This window comes from Nothoprocta perdicaria, unplaced genomic scaffold (assembly GCF_003342845.1).
Source record: "Nothoprocta perdicaria isolate Ctin4 unplaced genomic scaffold, notPer1 scaffold_148, whole genome shotgun sequence".
NCBI classification, from domain to species: domain Eukaryota; kingdom Metazoa; phylum Chordata; class Aves; order Tinamiformes; family Tinamidae; genus Nothoprocta; species Nothoprocta perdicaria.
In genome coordinates this window covers 1,092,293-1,112,198 of record NW_020454627.1, presented here as the reverse complement: position 1 = coordinate 1,112,198, position 19,906 = coordinate 1,092,293, and the positions used below count along the sequence as shown (strand labels likewise).

Below are 19,906 nucleotides of genomic sequence, written 5' to 3'. Positions count from 1 at the left end.
TTGTTGTTGTTTAGTTTTTGCTATGTCATGGAATCATAGCAGTCATTCCTCTAATAGAAACTGACAGGACATAAAAGACAGAACTATCAGATGAACACACACGATGACTAGAAATATATCGACAGAGAAAAGACTTAATTTAGCTTTGAGAAACCGTCCCAAAAATAAAATCCTGTATTAACAAGTGCAAAAAACAAACAAAAAAAGAAACTCCAAACATTAAAACACAGTGTATAAAATGGTGTGAGAAATTTAAGTCACCATACAGCCTTTTAGTCAATAAAAAGCTGTGTTCATGTGTCCTTGTTTTTTGGGTAGTGGCCCAATCTTTTTATTTTACCCAAAAGGTCATTCATGAAGAGATCTGAGGGCAAAGCACTCAGTATTTGTTATATTAGACTCTAGTCCTTTGGGCCTGTTGTGTTTCTATCATATAAGGTGAATCCTCTCTTTTATTCCTCATTGGTTGAATTATCTTCCAAAGTTGTTATGCCTCCAAAGCCCAGTCCTGTTGAGTTCTGTGCTGCTGAGACTGTAAGTACTGTATGTAAGAGAATTAATACAAGAACACACAGTTTAAGTCTGCTGTTACACAGTCTTGATGCTGATGAAACTGTGAGTGATGTCCTGTGACACATTGTTGAGCCACTTGTTTTTATAGTCCCTTTGGATTGATGATCTGATAATAGTCCCCATCTGACATCACAGCATTCTGGTTCTGCATTGGTTGGATAGTTTTCATAGAGCCCTGTAGGGTAAACACAAGCAAAAATTAACATCCCACAGAATAAGAATTGCAGATGCTGGCACTTCAATGGAAAGGAACGTGTTTAAGCTAAGCTACTCAATCCAGATCTCAGGGTTAGCTTGAGGCCTTCAAAACACTTGCCATTTTTGCATAGCAAGTATTGCTGAATTCAATCCATTTTGCCTAAAAAGGATTGTTGATTTCAGTCAGACATTCAGTCTATTAGGAAGAAACAACATCAAATAGCATCAAAAGATTATTCAATATTAGTATGAACCTGAGCATGACTGTGGAAAGATATGGAGTTACCAAACAGTTTTTGAGTTCCTCCATTAGTAAAACTGATACATAAACTTATTCCCTATTCTAGATGAATTAAAAAATAAGAAACTAAACTGGACATTTTCACAAAATTTGCCAAGATATTCTTGAAATTCTTCAGTCTGTGAATACGTACTCACAATAACACTGTGCATGGGAAGTTTGACATTAAAGACCAATTGTTGTTAGACCATTATACCTCCAGCTGTACAGCTGCAGAACAATCTTACAGGAAAACTTTCCAAAGAGAGCTTTTCTGAGTTCACCTGTTTACCCTATTTTAACTAAGTACCTCTGGCTGAGCAGTTCTTCTCTGTATATCCCAGATGTGTGAACAGTCTTTCCTTCCTGTATAATTAGGTCTCTTGATATTTCTTACTGTGCAGCTAGGTCATTTTTGTCCTTGGAACTTATACTGAATTCCCCAATCTGATCCAAGCATGTATTTTAAAACAGTTAAAGGAATTCCAATCTTTCCAAGGAACACCATCATCATTTTAGTAATTATCAAGGCTATCTGCATTATATATGCAACAGTAATATGACCAATTTACTCCTCATACACTTTTCTTAAATTAAAAGAACTGAATTTAGCATTCTTAATTAAAGGTTAAATGCAAAAATGTCAACTTAATGGACAAATATCGTTCCTGCACTTAAGCTGATGCTGAAATAAATATTGTAGTAAATATTTGCTCAATGATAGTTCTAGATTTTGGTGGAAAATAACATACCTAGGTTGAAATATTAGGATCAGGATTTTGAGAAAAATGACATATTTTTTGAAGTGATTGTGCTTTTAGGAGGAAGAATTAGATCTTTTTCTAACGTATCTTGTCAACCATACTAATTTCAAAAAGCACTGCCTTGGGCCCAGCACATTCTTGGGCCCAGGAATTACATTGCCTATACTTTGTGAGTACCTTGTAAATGGAACAGCAAACCTTAAACTGAGGTAAAACTGAACTCTTTCATTCCTACTTCCATAACATTGATCTGCAATTAAAATAAAAGTGAGTACACTGGGTATTTCCAAGCATAGACTGACATGTATTTTTCACATATCTGAATAACTCACTTAACAATCTGTTATTTCATCCGAGTCCCCAAAAAGGTTCAGTTCTTTTTGAATTCAACCAAGCTCTTTGAGATTCAGAAATTAGAACAGCTTGTTTGATTTCCTGCTTTCTTGTTTGATGCTAGGTAACTATACCTGTAAATAATTTATCCTCTTTCAGATCATAGCTAAATGTGTTTCAGGTTTTTGGAAAAAAAACTCTATAACCTTCTGGGACTTGTCATCAATTGTTTATTTCAAATGCAATAAAACAGTCTTGTTGCAAATTTATTTTCTGAGACCATATTTTGCTGTGTTTGTGAGTGTATTTTTTTGCATCATAACATATACAATACCCCCCAAAGTAGATAATCATGCAATCTGTTCTGTGACTGCAGTAGCTCAAACTGTTTGTGATAATTGAAGAGGCACAGAAAATAGTTAATGCTTTGATCCTACTGAGGCTTGTTTACCATTTCAACTATATTTCCTGCCTTTCTCATTACAGAATTACCCAGACTTCCTTTGAAATCAAGGTCTATACATACATACATATATATATATGTACAAGACAGCAATCAAAAGGTATTTAAATTGTTCGTCTACAGTTAATGAATTATGAATAAATTCAATGTAGCTCTTTATTCAAAGCTGCATTTGGTCCTTCCTGCAAAATTGAATTTCCTCAGTACTTCAATTCAGCAATAGAATTTTGTCTCTGATTTTAGTTACATATTTCATAATTAGTTAACTATAGAACTTGTCTTCATATGACAGTTTCACAACATTTAGCATTTTTTTCATGACTTTTGTTTAAAAATAATAAAACTTCACTATTGTGCCTTGCTGTCAAACAGATGATAGTCTTTGGCCTCCTTGAGCTAATCAGTTAGCCTATTATGACAAAGGCTTACAAATAAGTGACTTTATTAGAGACCTTACATTAGTCTTGGAAAATGGAAGTTTAAAAAAAACGGAAGAAAAAAGTTCTTCTATTCAAACTTTCTATACCAGAACAGAGTTTGAAGCAAGGAATGAACACTCACATTCTCTCCCTCTGTCTTTACAGCTTATTTTCTGAATGTCATTATTCTGTAGTGTTGGATGTTTGATAATTTTTTCTGAGACTGGCTGCCATTCCTAACTGGAATCCTACTTTGCTTTTCACATATTTTGCTTAAATTTCTCACCGGAAGCCCATTCTATAGTTTTTCCTAACCCTCTCCTGAGTTTCATCAGATATGATCTTAATCTGTGTAAAGAATCTTGGGTCCTGATTTTAATCAAGGATCTAGAATTTGCAAAGGCCATTGCAGTATCAAACCACTCTGCAGGTAGATATGTGTCGACTTACGAAGGTCACAAAAAAGCGATGTCTTTGCTACAACAAGACACTTCTTCCACATGCAGGTAACATTTTAATCAGCAGCAAAGCAACCACCACTGTAGAGAGTGTGTGTTTGTGCACCTGATAAAAGAATTAAGGCTACTCATTTGACTGAGATTATGCTAATGGAGACATGACTGCAGATAAATTCCATGTATCCTACCCAGATGAATCATACTGAAATAAATAGGTATGACGGCATAAGCATCAGATTTGGAGGAAAGGCAACAAAGCATGTATTCCTATAAAGGAATAAAAATTGCAAGGGTCATGCACGGTCTGCTAACCTGTTAGGTTACAAGCTAACTCAGATAGAGCTGTGGTTTCTGCGTGCATTTATTTTGTATAGATACCAGTATGAAAAAGCATTTATTGCATTTGTAGGTGTCACGCCAGTACACGCAGGATGTTAGTCATGCATATAGCTGGATCTTTTGATTGATCTGGATTTGACAACTTGTTGGTTTCTTTGGTACAAAAGGAAGCATGGAGACATAGTAATATGCATCTTCCATTCACCATCAAAGGAAAGTAGTCTGGCTGATATACTAGTTTTTGTAATTTGAGTGATAAATATTTTGGAAAGCCAATCCAGTAAAATAGACCTTTTTTTTTTTTTCCTTTCATTTTCTTTTGGTATAACTCTGAACTAAAGTCCTTTTTACAAAGATTTCTGATTTATTTTAAGACATATACCAAGCTTCTTTGCTTGAAGAAAAGAACATGAACAAGAAAATAAATCTAGGTAAGTGGATTTTTATTTAAGTGTACCAGAAGTTTTGAGTGCTCCATTTTGTTATGAAGTACAAAGTAAATAATGTCTGCCAAGAATGATCCATTCAGAAGTGACATCACTGTGTCAGAGAATGCCAACACACTGTGTGACATTTCAGTTTATGAGGAATTATTTCTGCAAGTTCAATATTAGCATTTTCTAGCTACAGAAGGCAAAGAAACACATTACATGTTACATGACTAGATTTCACTGCTTGCTTAAATCTGATCTGGAAGGCATCTCTCTCTGATCTTATCCAGATGATTGCCTCAATTTCTAAATTGCTGTGCCCATGACACATTATGATTCTTCTGTTCAGACCAATATTTTATATTCTTCCTGTTATGAAAAGTAATAAAATGAAACAGAAGAAGCCTTAAAGATAAATAAGTCATCCTCTAGTCAGACAGATTATCCTTAAACTGGTGAGGAATGATGTTTAGCTTTTTTAAAAAGTTAATTTGCATTTCAGACTCTATTCCTATTACAAGCTTGTCAGAGGAGATTTGGATTGCTGTGTTTTAAATTTTTTTATCACTCTATGTTGGTGAATATTTCAGGCAGCTGTTTCTGGAGCATTTTGTTCTGTGTATGAGTTCATATTTAAGAAAAAAAAAATCACTGTGTTTCTTCACCATATCTATATTGTTTTCCCAAAACGTGTACAGGACCATTTTCCCCTTACTTGTTTAAATTAATATTATCCCTATAAAATCAACTTAGCTGCTGTAAGACAGAGAAATAAATAGCTGACTCTCAAGGTAACATACTGGCTTTTTTAGCTGTACTGTGTTGAGATAAAGGAGAAGATTCAGAAAGTTTGCTTCCAGCAAGCATGTGGCTTTCTCCAATTCTCTCCAGTTTTTATTCTATAGCTTTTGATGAAATGGCATGATAAGAAAGGRAAGGATCATATGTATATGCACTTTGTGTTGCCTTAGAAAGTCAAAGGATATCAATAGGTTAACTGTCTTGGTTATTTTTAATTAAGAAGAATGGGTTTGCTGGTAATAAGGCAATTATGCCATAGGACTTGCTTCAAGGGAAAGCCCCAACACTGAGGTTTCTAGATGAAAGCTAGATTAGAAAGGATGAGGTATTTAGTTGGCAGATTCTACAGTAAAGCCATGTCAAATTTTCTTTGTAAGTAGATCCACAGCTAGTAACGATTTAAACTATGGTTGTCAAACATAAATGGATTTGTCCTGCTGTCTGTATTGGCTTAATGCTCTGATATTTTAGGACCTACTAAGAGGTGTAGACAGGAGGCAAATGACACATCATTATGAGTTATTTTTAGAGTAAGAATTTGTATTGAGTATATATATACATTGGGAGTGTGGAGCAACAGAAAGGAGACTGAATTCAGAGATTATCTCTTCTTGAATTGTTCTACAAAGAAAGAACAGGTGATGAGACAAGCCATATATCATGATTTCTCAAGGAAAGTGCTTTTTTACTGAATTTAGGAATATTCTATTGGAGCGAATATTTCTTAATGAAGTGTGCTACATCCTCCCCTTGAGAGGTAGCTGTAATTTAAAGAAATCCTCAGAATACTTTTGTTGATCTTTGATAGTCAGCTAACACTAACCTGTAGCTCCTACTACAGATTAGTGAGAATTAGATCTGTGTAATAATTCTCACTACACTCTTAGAAATAACATTGTATGCTCTCAAATGTTACTAGTGATAGCTTTTTTTGTGATGAATAGTCTTCATCATATTAAAAAAAAGGAAGAGTTTTTGAAGAAGTGCTAATTTGCACAGATCAGTTAAACATATGTTAGATATTTGAAAAAAAAWATATATATATGGAAGAGTATTCACACCATGACTTCCAAGTAACTGAGATCTTATTCAGAGGAGATGACGTTGGAGTCTAATTAGTATGTAGCCAGTGGAAAGATCTGAGTGATTCAAAGCACCTGAATTAACTCTTTCCCTGCTTTGTCCCTTCCCTTGTTTTCCTTTTCTAATTTAAACGATATCAGAATAGGAAGGAAGAAGGCAGAAAAATACGACTTTCCTGTTAGTGGCAGCAGCCCTATTCTGATGATACCGGCCCAAGGGAATTCCTGCGGGCGACATGCTGCTGTTGGACAAAGCTAATGTAACACATCACCTCCATCACCTCCAACACATGCCCTTCTTGTCCTTGACAGGGGAACTTGAGTGCTCAATTAAACTCCCTAAAATCTATTGTAAGTGTAGAGAGGGTGAGGAGAAGGCTGGGATTGAAGGCCTGATATTTGCTGCTGGCTGTTGGTCCCAGTATACCACAAAGCATAAAGAGGCCCAAAATCTTGTCCATGGCAAAGAATGCCTTCAGCAATACAAGTAACTCTAATTCTGAACTCTAACGTGGTGCAGACTTGGCATGCAGATACCCTGACTCTCAGCAGTCAGGGTTGGCTGTGTCTGTATTAACATTAAAATGCAAGAGCTCTTGCATTTTCTGGGCTGAGCAAACTGCAGGCCTGAGAGGATGATTTTGGCTTCCACATTTATGGCTTCTGCATCCTCTCTATTTTTCTGCAGTCTGGTGGCAGACAGAAGCAGACCATGGAGCAGTCCATAGACCAGCTGCTGGACCACACTGCTCTGAAAGGCATGTCAAAAGCAGGAAATAGGAGGTATTAGTAGCCTTTTCTCAGAGCTCTGTGCATAGGCAACCTTTCATTTTTCAACTCTCTTTTCACACCCCAGGAGCATGTGAGAAAGAAATCTTTCACATGCACCTTTCACATTGGGGGGAAAAAAAAAGGAAAAAGATGACTAATCTATGAAATAAGACAGGCCCTCTGGTATTCACACTGTTTTTCATAGAACTCTCCAATTAAAAACTTTTCCTGACTTTGCTTGGGACACAGTCATATTCTTGTGTATGTGTGCATACATGTCTAAATAGTATTATTATCCCCCTTACAGAAGGCTCTGCTCTGAGCTGCACAAAGAAGTGTTAGATAGAACTACTGGAAACTTTTAATCATATGAGTATAAACTCCAAAAGTCTAAATTTGTAGCAAACATTCAATTTTAATGAATATGAAAAAGTATGTGTTCCAGAACAATGCCTGACAGAAAAACTCAGACACTTCTTTCTATTTCCTAGAAAAAAAAAAAGTAAAAAAACTTTTTTTTTTCCTAGCTAACTGTATGTTCTCTATAATCAGACCCACACTGTGATTCTGATTGTTTTGATTAATGACTCAGGTACTTTCTTTTGCACCATAATTCTCTCACAGCCCCACATGCATTTTTCTGAAAGACAAGTTCCAGTGATACAGAACTAGTATCTATTCGCACAATTCCCTGTCTGTGCTTTCACTGGAGGTATACAAGTATGACTTTCTTAGACTAGAGTGCATCTTATCCATTATACCAATCCTATGGGAGTCCAAGAAGTCATTATTAATTTATATTAGAAACTACAAGCATCATGTCTCTTCAAATCCTGCTGGATTTGATTTAATGCTGTCAAAGAACTGGAAAAGAACAGGAACACCACTGCCATACATGACTCTTAGCAACCTGTGTCTGCAACTGGCCATCTGCAGTGTCTCTCCTTATGACCTTTCTCCCTTTTTGAAGCTTTCTGAAGCATTTTACAATACATCCATTTAGGAACTGTAAGATCACAATGATTTTAAAACTGCTTGGGAAAAAAAGTAGGTATTCTTATACTCTTTTAATGGACCTTCTAAGGAAGAATAAAAGTGTTCTTAACGTTCCTTTTTAAGTATTCCAGTACTTTTTCTACAGTCTGCAGCCTCTAGAAAATACTGCTTTAGTATTTAGTAAGAGAGAGAGAGAGAGAGAGAAAGAGAGAGAGAAGTATGTGGGTTTCCTGTCATAGTTTCCTACTATTATTAAGTTGTTCTGATATTCATTAATTTCACCATGAGATAAAGAATATTTTCAAGGAAGGAAAGTGACACGGCTTATTCTTGGCAATGTGGATTTGTCCCTCTCTTTCCACTAGGTGTCTCTGCTTTGCTACTACAAATCACCCTACAGCTATACAGGGAAGGTAAAAATCTGGTATTGTAACAGCAGCTGACCTCTTATCTAGCTGCAATTGGAAAACAGTGTGTAGCATTTACATCCTTTGCTCTGTGCTGTATTGAACATCAAGTAAAAAGACCTATAACCAATACATCTTTTTATCTTACTCGCTTTCCACAATGCATTGAAACATTTTATTGGAAAACATCCTCTGTCTTTCCATTAACCTAAATCTCTACTGGACCTTGGAGGAAATAGTCTGTTACCATGGAGAAGAGAAGGAGGCATCCTGAATATAAAACTGTTGCTTCTAAGATGTTATTGGTGAAAACAGGGATCTACAAATTCCTGAAATTTAGCAGTGAGAAATCATTTCAAAAGCAGGAGTTGTTTGTCTCCAGACAATATTTTAGAATTAACAGTATTCCTTAGCCCAGCCAGACAGTATTTCATTTGTTTTATAGTGGGGAAAGAAATCTCACTCCGGCATACTCACTTCCTGCTGGATCCCTCTAAAAGTCAAGATTTTGAAAAAGAACAGGTAGGATTCTGCTCTCTGTAGGATATTATCACGGTCAGGAGGAAAACAGATGTTCCAGCCTGACTTAAATGAATGAAGATTAATGGCAAAATACAGCTCATAAAGAATTGCTGAAAACCAAATTTACTCCCCCTTCATTTACAGTAGTGGAGCACAACGGCCAGTTTCATAGTAAACTTCAGTCAGATGGGAACACTGGAAAACCAGTTATAATTTCCAAAATTTCCAAATCTTAAATGGAAATACCTCTAGTCTGACTCTTTTTTTTTTTTTTTTTCTAATAAAATTCATGCAGCTCAGCAACAGCAAGATCAACAACTAGAAATTCCCAGAACAGGTCTACTGGTCAGGAATTCACAGAAAGAACATTAGGAGAAAAGATCCCTCAAGATGCGGGAGACCTGCTTTCATGATTTTTTTCTGCAAACAAATGACAGCTTAACTGTTGACTGTTAATGTAAGGCACGCTAGATTTTGCATGAAGTAATTCTGTTTTCATTAAGCTGCATAAAAATTAAATTCTTTAGTCTCATAGAAAGTATTACTCTAAGTTCTCACTGCTCTGTGGCTGGATCTGTTTATGTTCCATGTTACCATCTAAAAACATGGTGTTTTTACAGGTCTGTATCCTGGCAAAGGTTTGAATGGGAACCTCARTTCCTCAGCATCTTTTCTTGCACCCAACTGCCTCGTGTCAGTATGCTGCCGCCTATGGATTTGTGGGTATGTGTTCTGTCCCACTGACACCCGGGTGCCTGGTTCCAGTAGGGAAAAAAATATTGAGCAACCATTTTTTATTGCACTGCTGAGTCTAAGAATGAGTCTGAGATAGCTTGGATTTAAATGTCTGCAATAACACCCTAGGGACTAAAGCCAGCTACAGGGAAAAATGTGTAGCCAGTCCAGGCAATGAGGTCTAGAGAGCCAGTCAGGTGACAGATAGATATGTACATACACTTGCTTAAGATGAACTAAATAGCTCTGAGATATCCTGTCTGTATATACCACATCTTCACTGACGGTATTGGGAGTTTAATTGTGTAGTTCATATGTAGATATTTACATTTTATCTTCACATATGTAGACATTTACACTTTATCTTCAATAAAGTGAATTTAATCCTTTTCAAAATCTCCTTCTCATCCTGAACTCATCCCTGATAATAATTATCAGGAATCCTTGAATCTTTGAAAAGTGTATATATCCTATCTTAAAATGGAAAATAATCTTTATTTCTTTGCTCTATATTCATATTGGAAAGGAATTAATATTTATGAAATGCATTGAAGACAAATGCTGAGCACTATTACCCTATTGATGACTACTAAATTAGAATTCAACTTACACTTCATTACAATGTCTTTTGCATATGGATGAATATTGTTTTATTTTGTGCAGTGGACTTAATCTTCAAGCAGCAGTATAGTAAACATCTTACTATCATCTACTTACTATAATCCACTTAAATCTGAACATGGGATATAAGGCACAGGGAGCTGCTAGAGACACTATGCTTGCCTGGTATAGAATATTCTTGACATCTTGACATGACCTGATTTTAGATATTTAGACCGTGCTGTCTAATAATCGAGGTGCTGAAATCTCTTTTGATTGGTTTAAGGGGAATAAAATGCCTAAATATCTTTGAGATTAAGGGATGATATTGGCACCAAGATCCTGCAGATGACATTGATGTAAACTCTAGTTTTGTGTGAGTGAATATTTCATCAGTGTCGAGCAAGTAGAATTGTGAGGTACCTGAGACCTCTCTGTTTGAGTCATTCTGTTTGAAACAGAATGGAAAGAAAAATTAAACATATTAGTTCAATAATCATATGCAGACCTATACTAACAATATTGTTTTATTAAAAATACTCCCAGAATATAACCAGAGTGAAGAAGAGATGAAAGAATGAGTTCTTCATAGAAGAACCACTAATCCTTATAATTCTTCACTAATGAAAGCCCTTTCTGTCCACATTCAGTGTCCAAGAGATGCTGCACAGTCTTGCAAGCTACTTCTCAGATTCTTTGCATATCTGATAGAMGAGTATTCCTAAAGAAAGGTGAATACAGTCAAAAAAGATCTTAACTCTTTCTCTTAGCTCATGACATACAGCTACTGGAAGCTTCCGGCAAATTAATAAACATAAAAGAAAGCCAGAGCAAATTTACTTAGTAATTTTGTTTTGTATAGTTATTGACTGTGGCAARCTGTAGCAAAAAAATGCCTTACTAAAACTGAGCTCAAATTCTAGTACCTCTGAGAATCTTTTCCGTAAGGAAAATGTTTTGAATCTCATAGTTAAAACTACTAGAAGATGTGTTATCCACATTCCCCTTCACATTTAAACTTACAAAGATAAGTGAGATGAGGTTTTCTGTACTATACCTGTACAGATGAAACTTGATAGTCCTCCATAGATGACATCATCGTTGTCGGGTAATATAAAGGGACACCTTGTCTGAACCTCCAAACAGTATTGCTTGCAAGGAATTCTGTTGCTGCAGTGAAACTGTGTGACTTCAAAATACTGGGAACAGAGCCAGGCTTTGTAGACAGTCTGGAAAAAGAGAAGAATCAGAAGTATAGATGGATGACAATAGCACTGTCATTACTAGAAGTACACGTTGTACAGCACACCTACATTAACGTTGCTTATGAAATCAAATTCTAAGAGAGTATCGCCTGAGTAAAATAAACTCTTAAATTTGACTATCCAGACGTTTCAAAAATGAAAGCCAAGCTGTTTAAAATTATAGCTATTTAAAAGTGTTAGTCAGGGCTAGGCTAATGCTAGTATTTTATCTTGGCTTGCAGACAGGTACCTGTCTAAATTGCACCTTTCCATTGTGTACACTCACACAGACAATACCCCTAGCACTTAGCACTCTAGCACTTTAACTTCACAGAGAAACTCTGGTACTAATCCCATTTGGAATTCTTTGTGTGGAAAAATAGAAATAGGAGTAAAAGAAAGAATTTCAAATTGAGCTCAGGCCTGCTTAGTGTATATTGTGTAAAGCTAAGCCTTCAGGTCACGATAGATGGTGCTACTTCTCTTCAAATAGAGCCCTATCCAGTCCATACCATTTAAACATCCATTAGGGTGTCTGAACACTGATAGCTTTAGATTGGGGAATAAATCTGTAGCAGTGAGGGGGCACATACATCTGGGGGCAAAATGCATTATAGTTGTTTTTAGCTGACACTGTATAGCAATGGCATTAAAAAGTTGTGATTATCACTATCATAACTGTCATTGTTTAAACAAAGAACATAATAAATACATTGACTTTAATTTCTTTATCCAGTTCTCCTTTGAGCACACTATTCTCATAAGACTTCAGCTGAGTCTTCAAAACACAGACATGCTTCACATGGGTGATCATACAAAAACAGAACTGACACCAGTCAACCAAGGTGATAATACATCTGTATGACTAAGTACAAGGGAAATTTGCTTGTTCCACATTTTTATTTTCTACTTATCTATTTTGAAGTACATTATTTACTGGCTAGACAGTTGCTGTCTAGTTTGTTACATAATGAGAACTTCCTACATTCATTCAGAACCTTAGTAATTAAGTTTCTGAAGTTCTGCTTTTACCACAGGCTGAAAGGCAGTATAGTTACCTGATTGTTTTCCTTCTTTCTACATCTGTTTTTAATAATGAACACAATTTTTAGTACTGAAAGTTCAAAAACTGACACCTGAGAAGARCAATTTAGTAAAGGACTTGCTACAATTTCACAATTTCATCATATTTCATCCTGTTAGTTTAGTTTTTTGGTCTTTTTTTTTTTTAGTTAGTCAGTAAAGATTTAAACTGAATAATTAATTCTAGTGTAGTAGTTCCACCATCATAAACTTTTACTTTAGTTTGTTTGCAATGGCAGCAGGCATGGGTGATGTTGCTAGGTGATAAAGTGAACCCATTATCACTAATCTATGGTTTATGATTACCTCTTTATAGTAGCTCTTACCTATTGCACTCTGTAGAACAAGCATGTTTCCATTACAAATTCAATTTTAATTGCTTACACGGGGCTCTTATCTGCAATAAATGATYAATGAGACAGAAGAGTAGGCAATGTATGTACTTTCTGTTCTTAAATAAACTACATCTAAGCAGCAATTGTTTTTCCTGGTGTTGACTGTTTATCCCACCATATTTAATGGTTCAAATCCTCTATTGACATTTTCAACAAKGAAAGGAGTAAAGTAATTGTTTTTCTATTTTTAATTAGTTAGCAAGTATAATCTACTGGTAGGAAATAGGAACTTTGAGAGCAGATACATCTTCACACATGCTTCTTTCTATGTCCAACACTCTAGATGCATTTAAAATGGACTCTAATTTATTCCTTAAAAAATAAGATTGACATAAGAGCAATAAGGCATTATGAATATTTAAAAATTTATATCAGCCTACAGGGAGTGTATTGAACAGCACCTAATAGTAGATAATAAGATAACAGACAAAGTCAGTGTCTACATAAGCAGGAAATTAATGTTTATTCAAGAACAGAAATAAATAGCCTGATCATAGTCTTCCGTGAGCATTTTTACGTATCCACTTGCAGTTCATACATATCATCTTCCTGCTCTGATCTTTTCACAAGCCCTCAGGCTTTGACTGAAAATCACATTTGAACTATTGTCCCTACGCTTAAAGATTGCATTAGTCTATCTCCTGAGATCCGTTTCTCAGATAAGCACCTCCTGCTCTATATCCTCTTACATAATAACGTCTCTCTCTCTCTCTCTCGTCTACAATTCCTGTCAAGATTTTTAATATGCTGGTTCCATTTTGGGAAACTGTGCTTTTTTCTTTTTTCTTTTTTTTTTTTTTTGCCTGTCAGATTACAGAAAATCTGAGAAGATTTTCAGTGATTTGTCTGGATATGCAGTTATGCCATAACCAATTCTGTAGTGAGATACTGGTATTTATCAAGCCTTCTACTCCCATACCATACTCAGCTTCTTCCAAATAAACCTTAGGTTTGTTTTGTTGTTACATCTGCAGATGTAATTTGCAGCAGTTCCAAGAAGTAGTGGGTGAGGCATGTGCATCAAAGCAACCTAGATCAGCAATGCTGCAGCCCTTCTCACAGTGGTCTTCCTTTTCTTTCAAGTCTTTCTTTGGATTGGCATCAAAACCTCTGAGCAGCTGAACGAGTCAGTGGGTTAGAAAATTGCCAAACTCATACTTGGGTACTTAGATTTCAGCTGAGGTAGAATCTAAAGTCACATCTGAATAAGGAACTCAGGTCAGACTAAGGTTTAAGCACTGGTCAGTGATCACCTACATCACCGAGTTGGCAGCTCGCTGCCTCTGCAAGTTTTGGCCTGAGCTAGCTAGCACAGTCCCAAGGCGAGCTCAACCATGCAAGGTTTGGGAAAACTCATGTTCCAGGGACTACTACCAGTAAGTTGTTTTTYATGTGTGCAGGTGAACTATTTTGGACTGTATGGCCTCTTGGCCAGAGAACAGTCACTGCCCACTCTTATTTACTAGAAGAGACATAATCTAACAACTGCCTACTTTCACAGCAAGGATGTAATCTCTCCTGCTCTGTTAAGATATCTTAGAGGTTGTAGGCACCACAGCTTTTACACAAAACAAAGTTTTATATACCTAAAGATGTGCTACCCAGGAAAGTACTCAAGCTGATTTCTTATTTCTGTGCAACACTCATTACCCAGCACCCTTTGAATAAGGCCCGTGATTGACCACAACAATTAAGCAGACTCAGAGCTCCAGTCTTACTGGGGGATCTAGTACTGGTAAGGAATGTTGCTATAACTACCAAATCCAWAATGCTGGTCTTCATAATCTTAAAACATGCACATAAGGGTATAAAATCATCAATAACAATACATGTTGGCTTGTGCAATGACTCTGGTATGAATTTTGAAGCTATACTTTGATTTTTTTTTCTTAAAGCACATAAATGGCTAAATGCGAAGTTTTATTGTTATAGTAAATGTCCCTCTTATTATATATAAACAAGGTATTAGTTGCATTTTGTATACATATTTTCCCATTAATATTTTCCCATATCATTTTCATTGTATCATCTGAAGTTTTCAGATTTATTGCTCATCTGGATAGCGAAAATGTTACATATATTGAATTGTTCATGTCTAGTAAAAGCTATCATGTTGTTATCATGTAACAAAATAAAGCTTTTGTTCTTAGGCAGGTTTGAGCAGTGATTGCTCCAAATCAAAAAAAAACTAAAAAAAAAAAAATAGAATGCTATCATCACCTGTAACCTCTTAGCTGCCTCTCATGAAACAAAGGTCACATTTAGGCATCAAAAGATCATGTTTGTGTCTGTATGCTCATTACAGCTGAACTTGATGGTCTTTGCCAACCATAACGATTTTATGATTCACTTAAAAAAAAAAGGTTAATCTGCCTTATGCAGTAAAATCCAGGAAAACATTCAAAAACCGTGTGAGGTGACTCAATACTGCTAAATCCCATCCCTCTTTTCTAAAGTCAACTGTAGCTTTTAAGAACCAGGGCCTGCAATCGAGAGGCTTCTTGCAACTGCCTGCAGAAGGCCTCATCCACTTCCTCATCCTGATCAGAAGGCCTGTAGTAAATCCCACAATAGTGTTGCCCCTGTTGGCCTGAACTTTAATCATTACCCACAGACTCTTGACTTGATCTTCCTTCTCCCTTGTGCTGAGCTCGGTACATTCCAGTTGCTCTGACACGTAAAGAGCAACTCCACCACCTCCCCTTGCTGGCTTGCCCTTCCTAAAAAGCACAAAGCCATCCATGGCCACGTTCCAGTCATGAGAGCTGTCCCACCATATCTTAGTAATTGCGCTTAGATCCTGGCCCTGGAACCACATACAGATCTCCAATTCTTGTTTATTTCCTGTGCTGCATGTATTTTCTTAGAGGGATTTGAGTTGGACTCCCACTATGCCTCTCTTTCTAGCTCTCTTCTGCTGTGAAAGATTGCCATCAGTAGAACTGCAGGCACTCAAAACTTGAAACAAGAAAACAATCTATGTTTTCAGACAAGACATGATGCAGGAATGACATCACAGAAAAAATATGGTTAACTCCCATGTACAAAAACATAGCTATAACATCGCAGAAAGGTTTAGTGGCTATGAAAAGTGTACACCTTCCCAGCCCAACCCGACTTTTCATTCGTAGCCTTGTCCTATTCAGGTGTTAATTACCTGACATTATCTGATCCTGGTAGTTGCTTCTCTGACCTCTTTCCCCATTCAGACAATAACCATCAATAACAGTCCTGATGTCTGCATTCTAACAAGAAGATAAGGGCTTACTGAGCATATACCAGCCCAAACTGAGTTGAAATGAAAGAATAGCTATCCAGAATAGCCCTAAGTCAATCATCTTATCCCATAAATATAGGACATCCCAAGACCCCATTGAGCAGTCCTTACGTGGCAGTGGGCTGCATACCAGGATCCCGCCTTGAGCAGGGAGGCCTCCCAAGGGTACCCCTTGACTTAAGAGATCCTTGCCACAAAAGATCTGTGGTAAGTGACTATATATAGAATGCTTTCTGAACTTGCAAACTTTACTGAATTACATACATAACTGTGCACAGAATTCTTTAGTCATAAACCATTGACCAGGTCTGGAATTAGGACTGGATCCAGATGTACCCAGACTCCCCTCAGAAGTAGTTTGGAAAGCAAGGGGTTCCAATCTGAACACTGTGACTCAATGCGGGGATATCCATGGTAATTTTATGTATATCTTGTAACCTACGCAGTAAATAATAAATGATCATGCTATAGAATCTGGTTAAACCATTGTCCATATCAATAAAACCTATTACTATTTCTTTCACATGAGTGAAGTGTATTGTGTCTCTCAGTCCCACCACCATGGATTCTGTGACCGCCTTGGAATTTTGCTTACCTAAATAAATTAAGCCACATGATCTCATTCCTGTAGGGCAATATTGCAAATGCACTTTTCAAAAAGTGCACAGATCAATGATAGTTTTATATATCTCTATTTATGTGCATTGATGCCACAAAATATTACTGCTTTTGTAAATGGTAAATAATATCATTATACAAATGTATTAATTAATTAAGCAGATTATCTAATTCATTGTTTGGAATTCATCCTATTTCCATGTTGCAAGTTCCAAACCAGTTTTGGAAGCAGAAAAAAATATTTTTTGACTTTAGTGAACAATCATGCATCACAAATAGTTATTTGAATAACTCTTGAATTTCAGCAATTCAGTAAATGAACACAAACAAACACTGAAATGCATTTGCTTGTCAAATCATTACAGATAATAATGGATTTAGACTAAAGAAGAAAAAAACGTGGGGAGAATTTTGAAAAAAAAATCCTCCTCCTCTATTTTCAGGAGATCAAGAAGAACAATTATTTTTGACTTTATGTAGGGAAGAGAAGTCCRGATATTGCCTGCATCACATGTATAATTAGATTGTCACAGAACTATTCTTCATGATCCTGAAAGGCCATCAGACGGACTTATTTGCTACACTGGCTGCATGATTTGCCTGGAGAGGATCCAGTAGTTTGTCCCTGCTGTGTGCAGAGGCTACYCTGTGTTAGCTGGTCATAGCTCTCAACATAATGCTAGAAGACTTGCAACTGGTTGCAGAATGGCACAAAGCTCATTTTAATCATATGACCAGTGTTTACTAAGACTTCAAAAATGATGAGAAGTTAAAGCTGTATTTACTATACATCTATGCCCACAGTCTTTCTCACTCTCGCACACTCATTCATGCACAATGCACAGGCTTCTGAATAGCCTAATTTCTGTCAAAATAGATTGAGTATGGAGCCTGAATCATCTGAGTCACAGTGCGTGAGATGTACCAGTACAACTGAGAAGAAAAGCTCAATCAGTTTCATTCTCTTTTGCTGCCAATTCTTCATAGTTTTCAAGGCGTRAATTCAGCACTCTTCTCCCACCCTTTCCCCCTTCAATCCTGACCTGTTATCATCACATTTCTAAGTGAACAGTGTGATATTTCAAGGAAAGGAAGAGTTTATTTAGCTCTTCTCCATGAAAATCACTTTTACTTTTTTTTTTCTGACTGAACAAAAATCTTGCTGACTGGATTGTCAAAATAGTAAAACAAAAGGGAGTCTAGAAAGCCTTAAAGAGTTCTTACTGTGTAGATGTGGAGGATGCACRGAAAGAAAGAACGTAGGAAGAGAGAAGTCAGAACAGAAACTGTCTTCATAGTAGCAAATTTTCTGAATGAAAACAATTTTGACTGCCTTACACCRAACTTTCACCATATTCATTCTTCAGTACAAAGCTGAAGTCTTCAGAGACCAACTTTAAATATCATATAATGGTTGAAAGGGAAGAGGCTTTTCAAGAACAAACTTCAGAATCATTCTGTTCATTGACATTTTCAAATATGTCAGGTAAGTATCTTTTATTGTGATAAAGGCATTATTAATGCTTTGAGACTGTATGATATGATTGCAGTTGAGCTCCTACCAAAACTTGTCATTATTCTCGGCTTAATCCTGTAGTCCTTCTGCATACTTAGGCTATGACTGACTAATCCATCAATTTTTACAAGAATGTTCATGAAATAACATACTCCATGAGTTGAACTTTTCTAGCATAACTGGACCCTGGAACAGCACTCATTTTTAAAACATTATTTTTGCATAGCAAAATAGTGATGTGGCCTTTGAACAATTTATTGTACTGTTCTACCCCAGTGGCCATCAGCTCATGCTGACTTATTGACAATGAGTGAGCTGGTGCTAAAAAGAAAATCCTTTCCTCCCATCAACCTCAGTTTTAGCATATAATTCCCTGTAGCCAAAACTAACCTTTAAAGATTCTTGTATGCAACACGTTTCCTGTATGCAATCCATATGCATYGCTGTGCATGCTTTATATATTTAATGCCTGCCTAATTTGTAGAGATAGGAATATATGAAATATCTAAAGACATTATACATGCATTTAAAGATAGGGCATATATTTAAGTCCCTTAATTTGTTTCTTTTTGAATGTGGGTGAATTATTTCCTATGTCTGTTATATTGGGTTGCRTCCGTTACCAATTATGCTGTCTTTCCTAGAGGGATCACGTCAAACTTTATTTGAAACATTTTTTWAAAAATATCTACTTCAGCATTTCTTCTTCTTTACTACTCCTTTACCTCATCTTAGTTTGTTCCAGGTTCTCATACTCTTACAGCGCAGAGTTAATTAGAAAATTAAAAATAATAACCTTTCTCTTCATAAATTGTGATATTGTTAATAACAAAATAAAAGAAAAGCTACTGAAAAACTCTGGAAAACTTTCTAAATCTTTGTTTGTCTAGATCAAGTTACAAAAGACACCCACTGCTGTAGAACTGGGCATAGCATCAGCCAAAGAAGGATGAGTGTATCAAGGAATACTTTTGAATAAGAGGAACATTTCATTTTGGATTCCATGCCAGCAATTCAATACCGCAGAAGAGCACAGTTACTTCCTTCTATGACAACGGTTTTGCGGTAAAATTCACTTTAGATTTTATGTATGTTATATAGAAGGGAGGTAATAACTACTTTCACCTTCCAGCTAACTCACTGTCTGAGCAGTACAGCCTCTAAAAAGCTTTTTTACATTTGGATCACCAGAGTATTCTGTGTTGTTTTGAGTGACAGTGCTGCTTTTTATGAAGACATGGGTCAACCCCAGTGTCTGCTTTGGGCATCAAACCCTGAGATATCCTACTGTACAAGCAGAGATGTCTTTTAGATAGCTTACAAGTGTATTTTATATAGAGTACACAACCGAAATATAATGGCTAACTGGTACAAGATCTGATTAAATCTGACAAGGGTACTGTTACAAATGTGAACTCCCCCAGGAACTTTGTCAGTTTTGAGTAGTAAGGACTATCTGACTTCAGGAAAACTGTATTTTGCATGTGTGCTGCAGCATAAAAATAGCTCCTATGCAGAGTCCTCTGCATAAAAGCACTGCAGCTGGACTGCTGACGGTATTTCTCTGCCATTGGACTTTTTTCTCAGTTATGTTCTGAAAC

General features: G+C 36.4%; 1 protein-coding gene across 1 annotated transcript in view; it reads right to left on the bottom strand.

Annotated features, from left to right (window-relative positions):
* Positions 1-204: 204 nt before the first annotated feature.
* Positions 205-19,906, bottom strand: part of FAM155A (family with sequence similarity 155 member A) — a 430,602-nt gene continuing 410,900 nt past the window's right edge. Inside the window, 2 exon segments of the mRNA XM_026034572.1 lie at positions 205-748; positions 11,230-11,401. Coding sequence (XP_025890357.1) covers positions 453-748; positions 11,230-11,401 — 468 coding nt within the window. The 3' untranslated portion in view covers positions 205-452.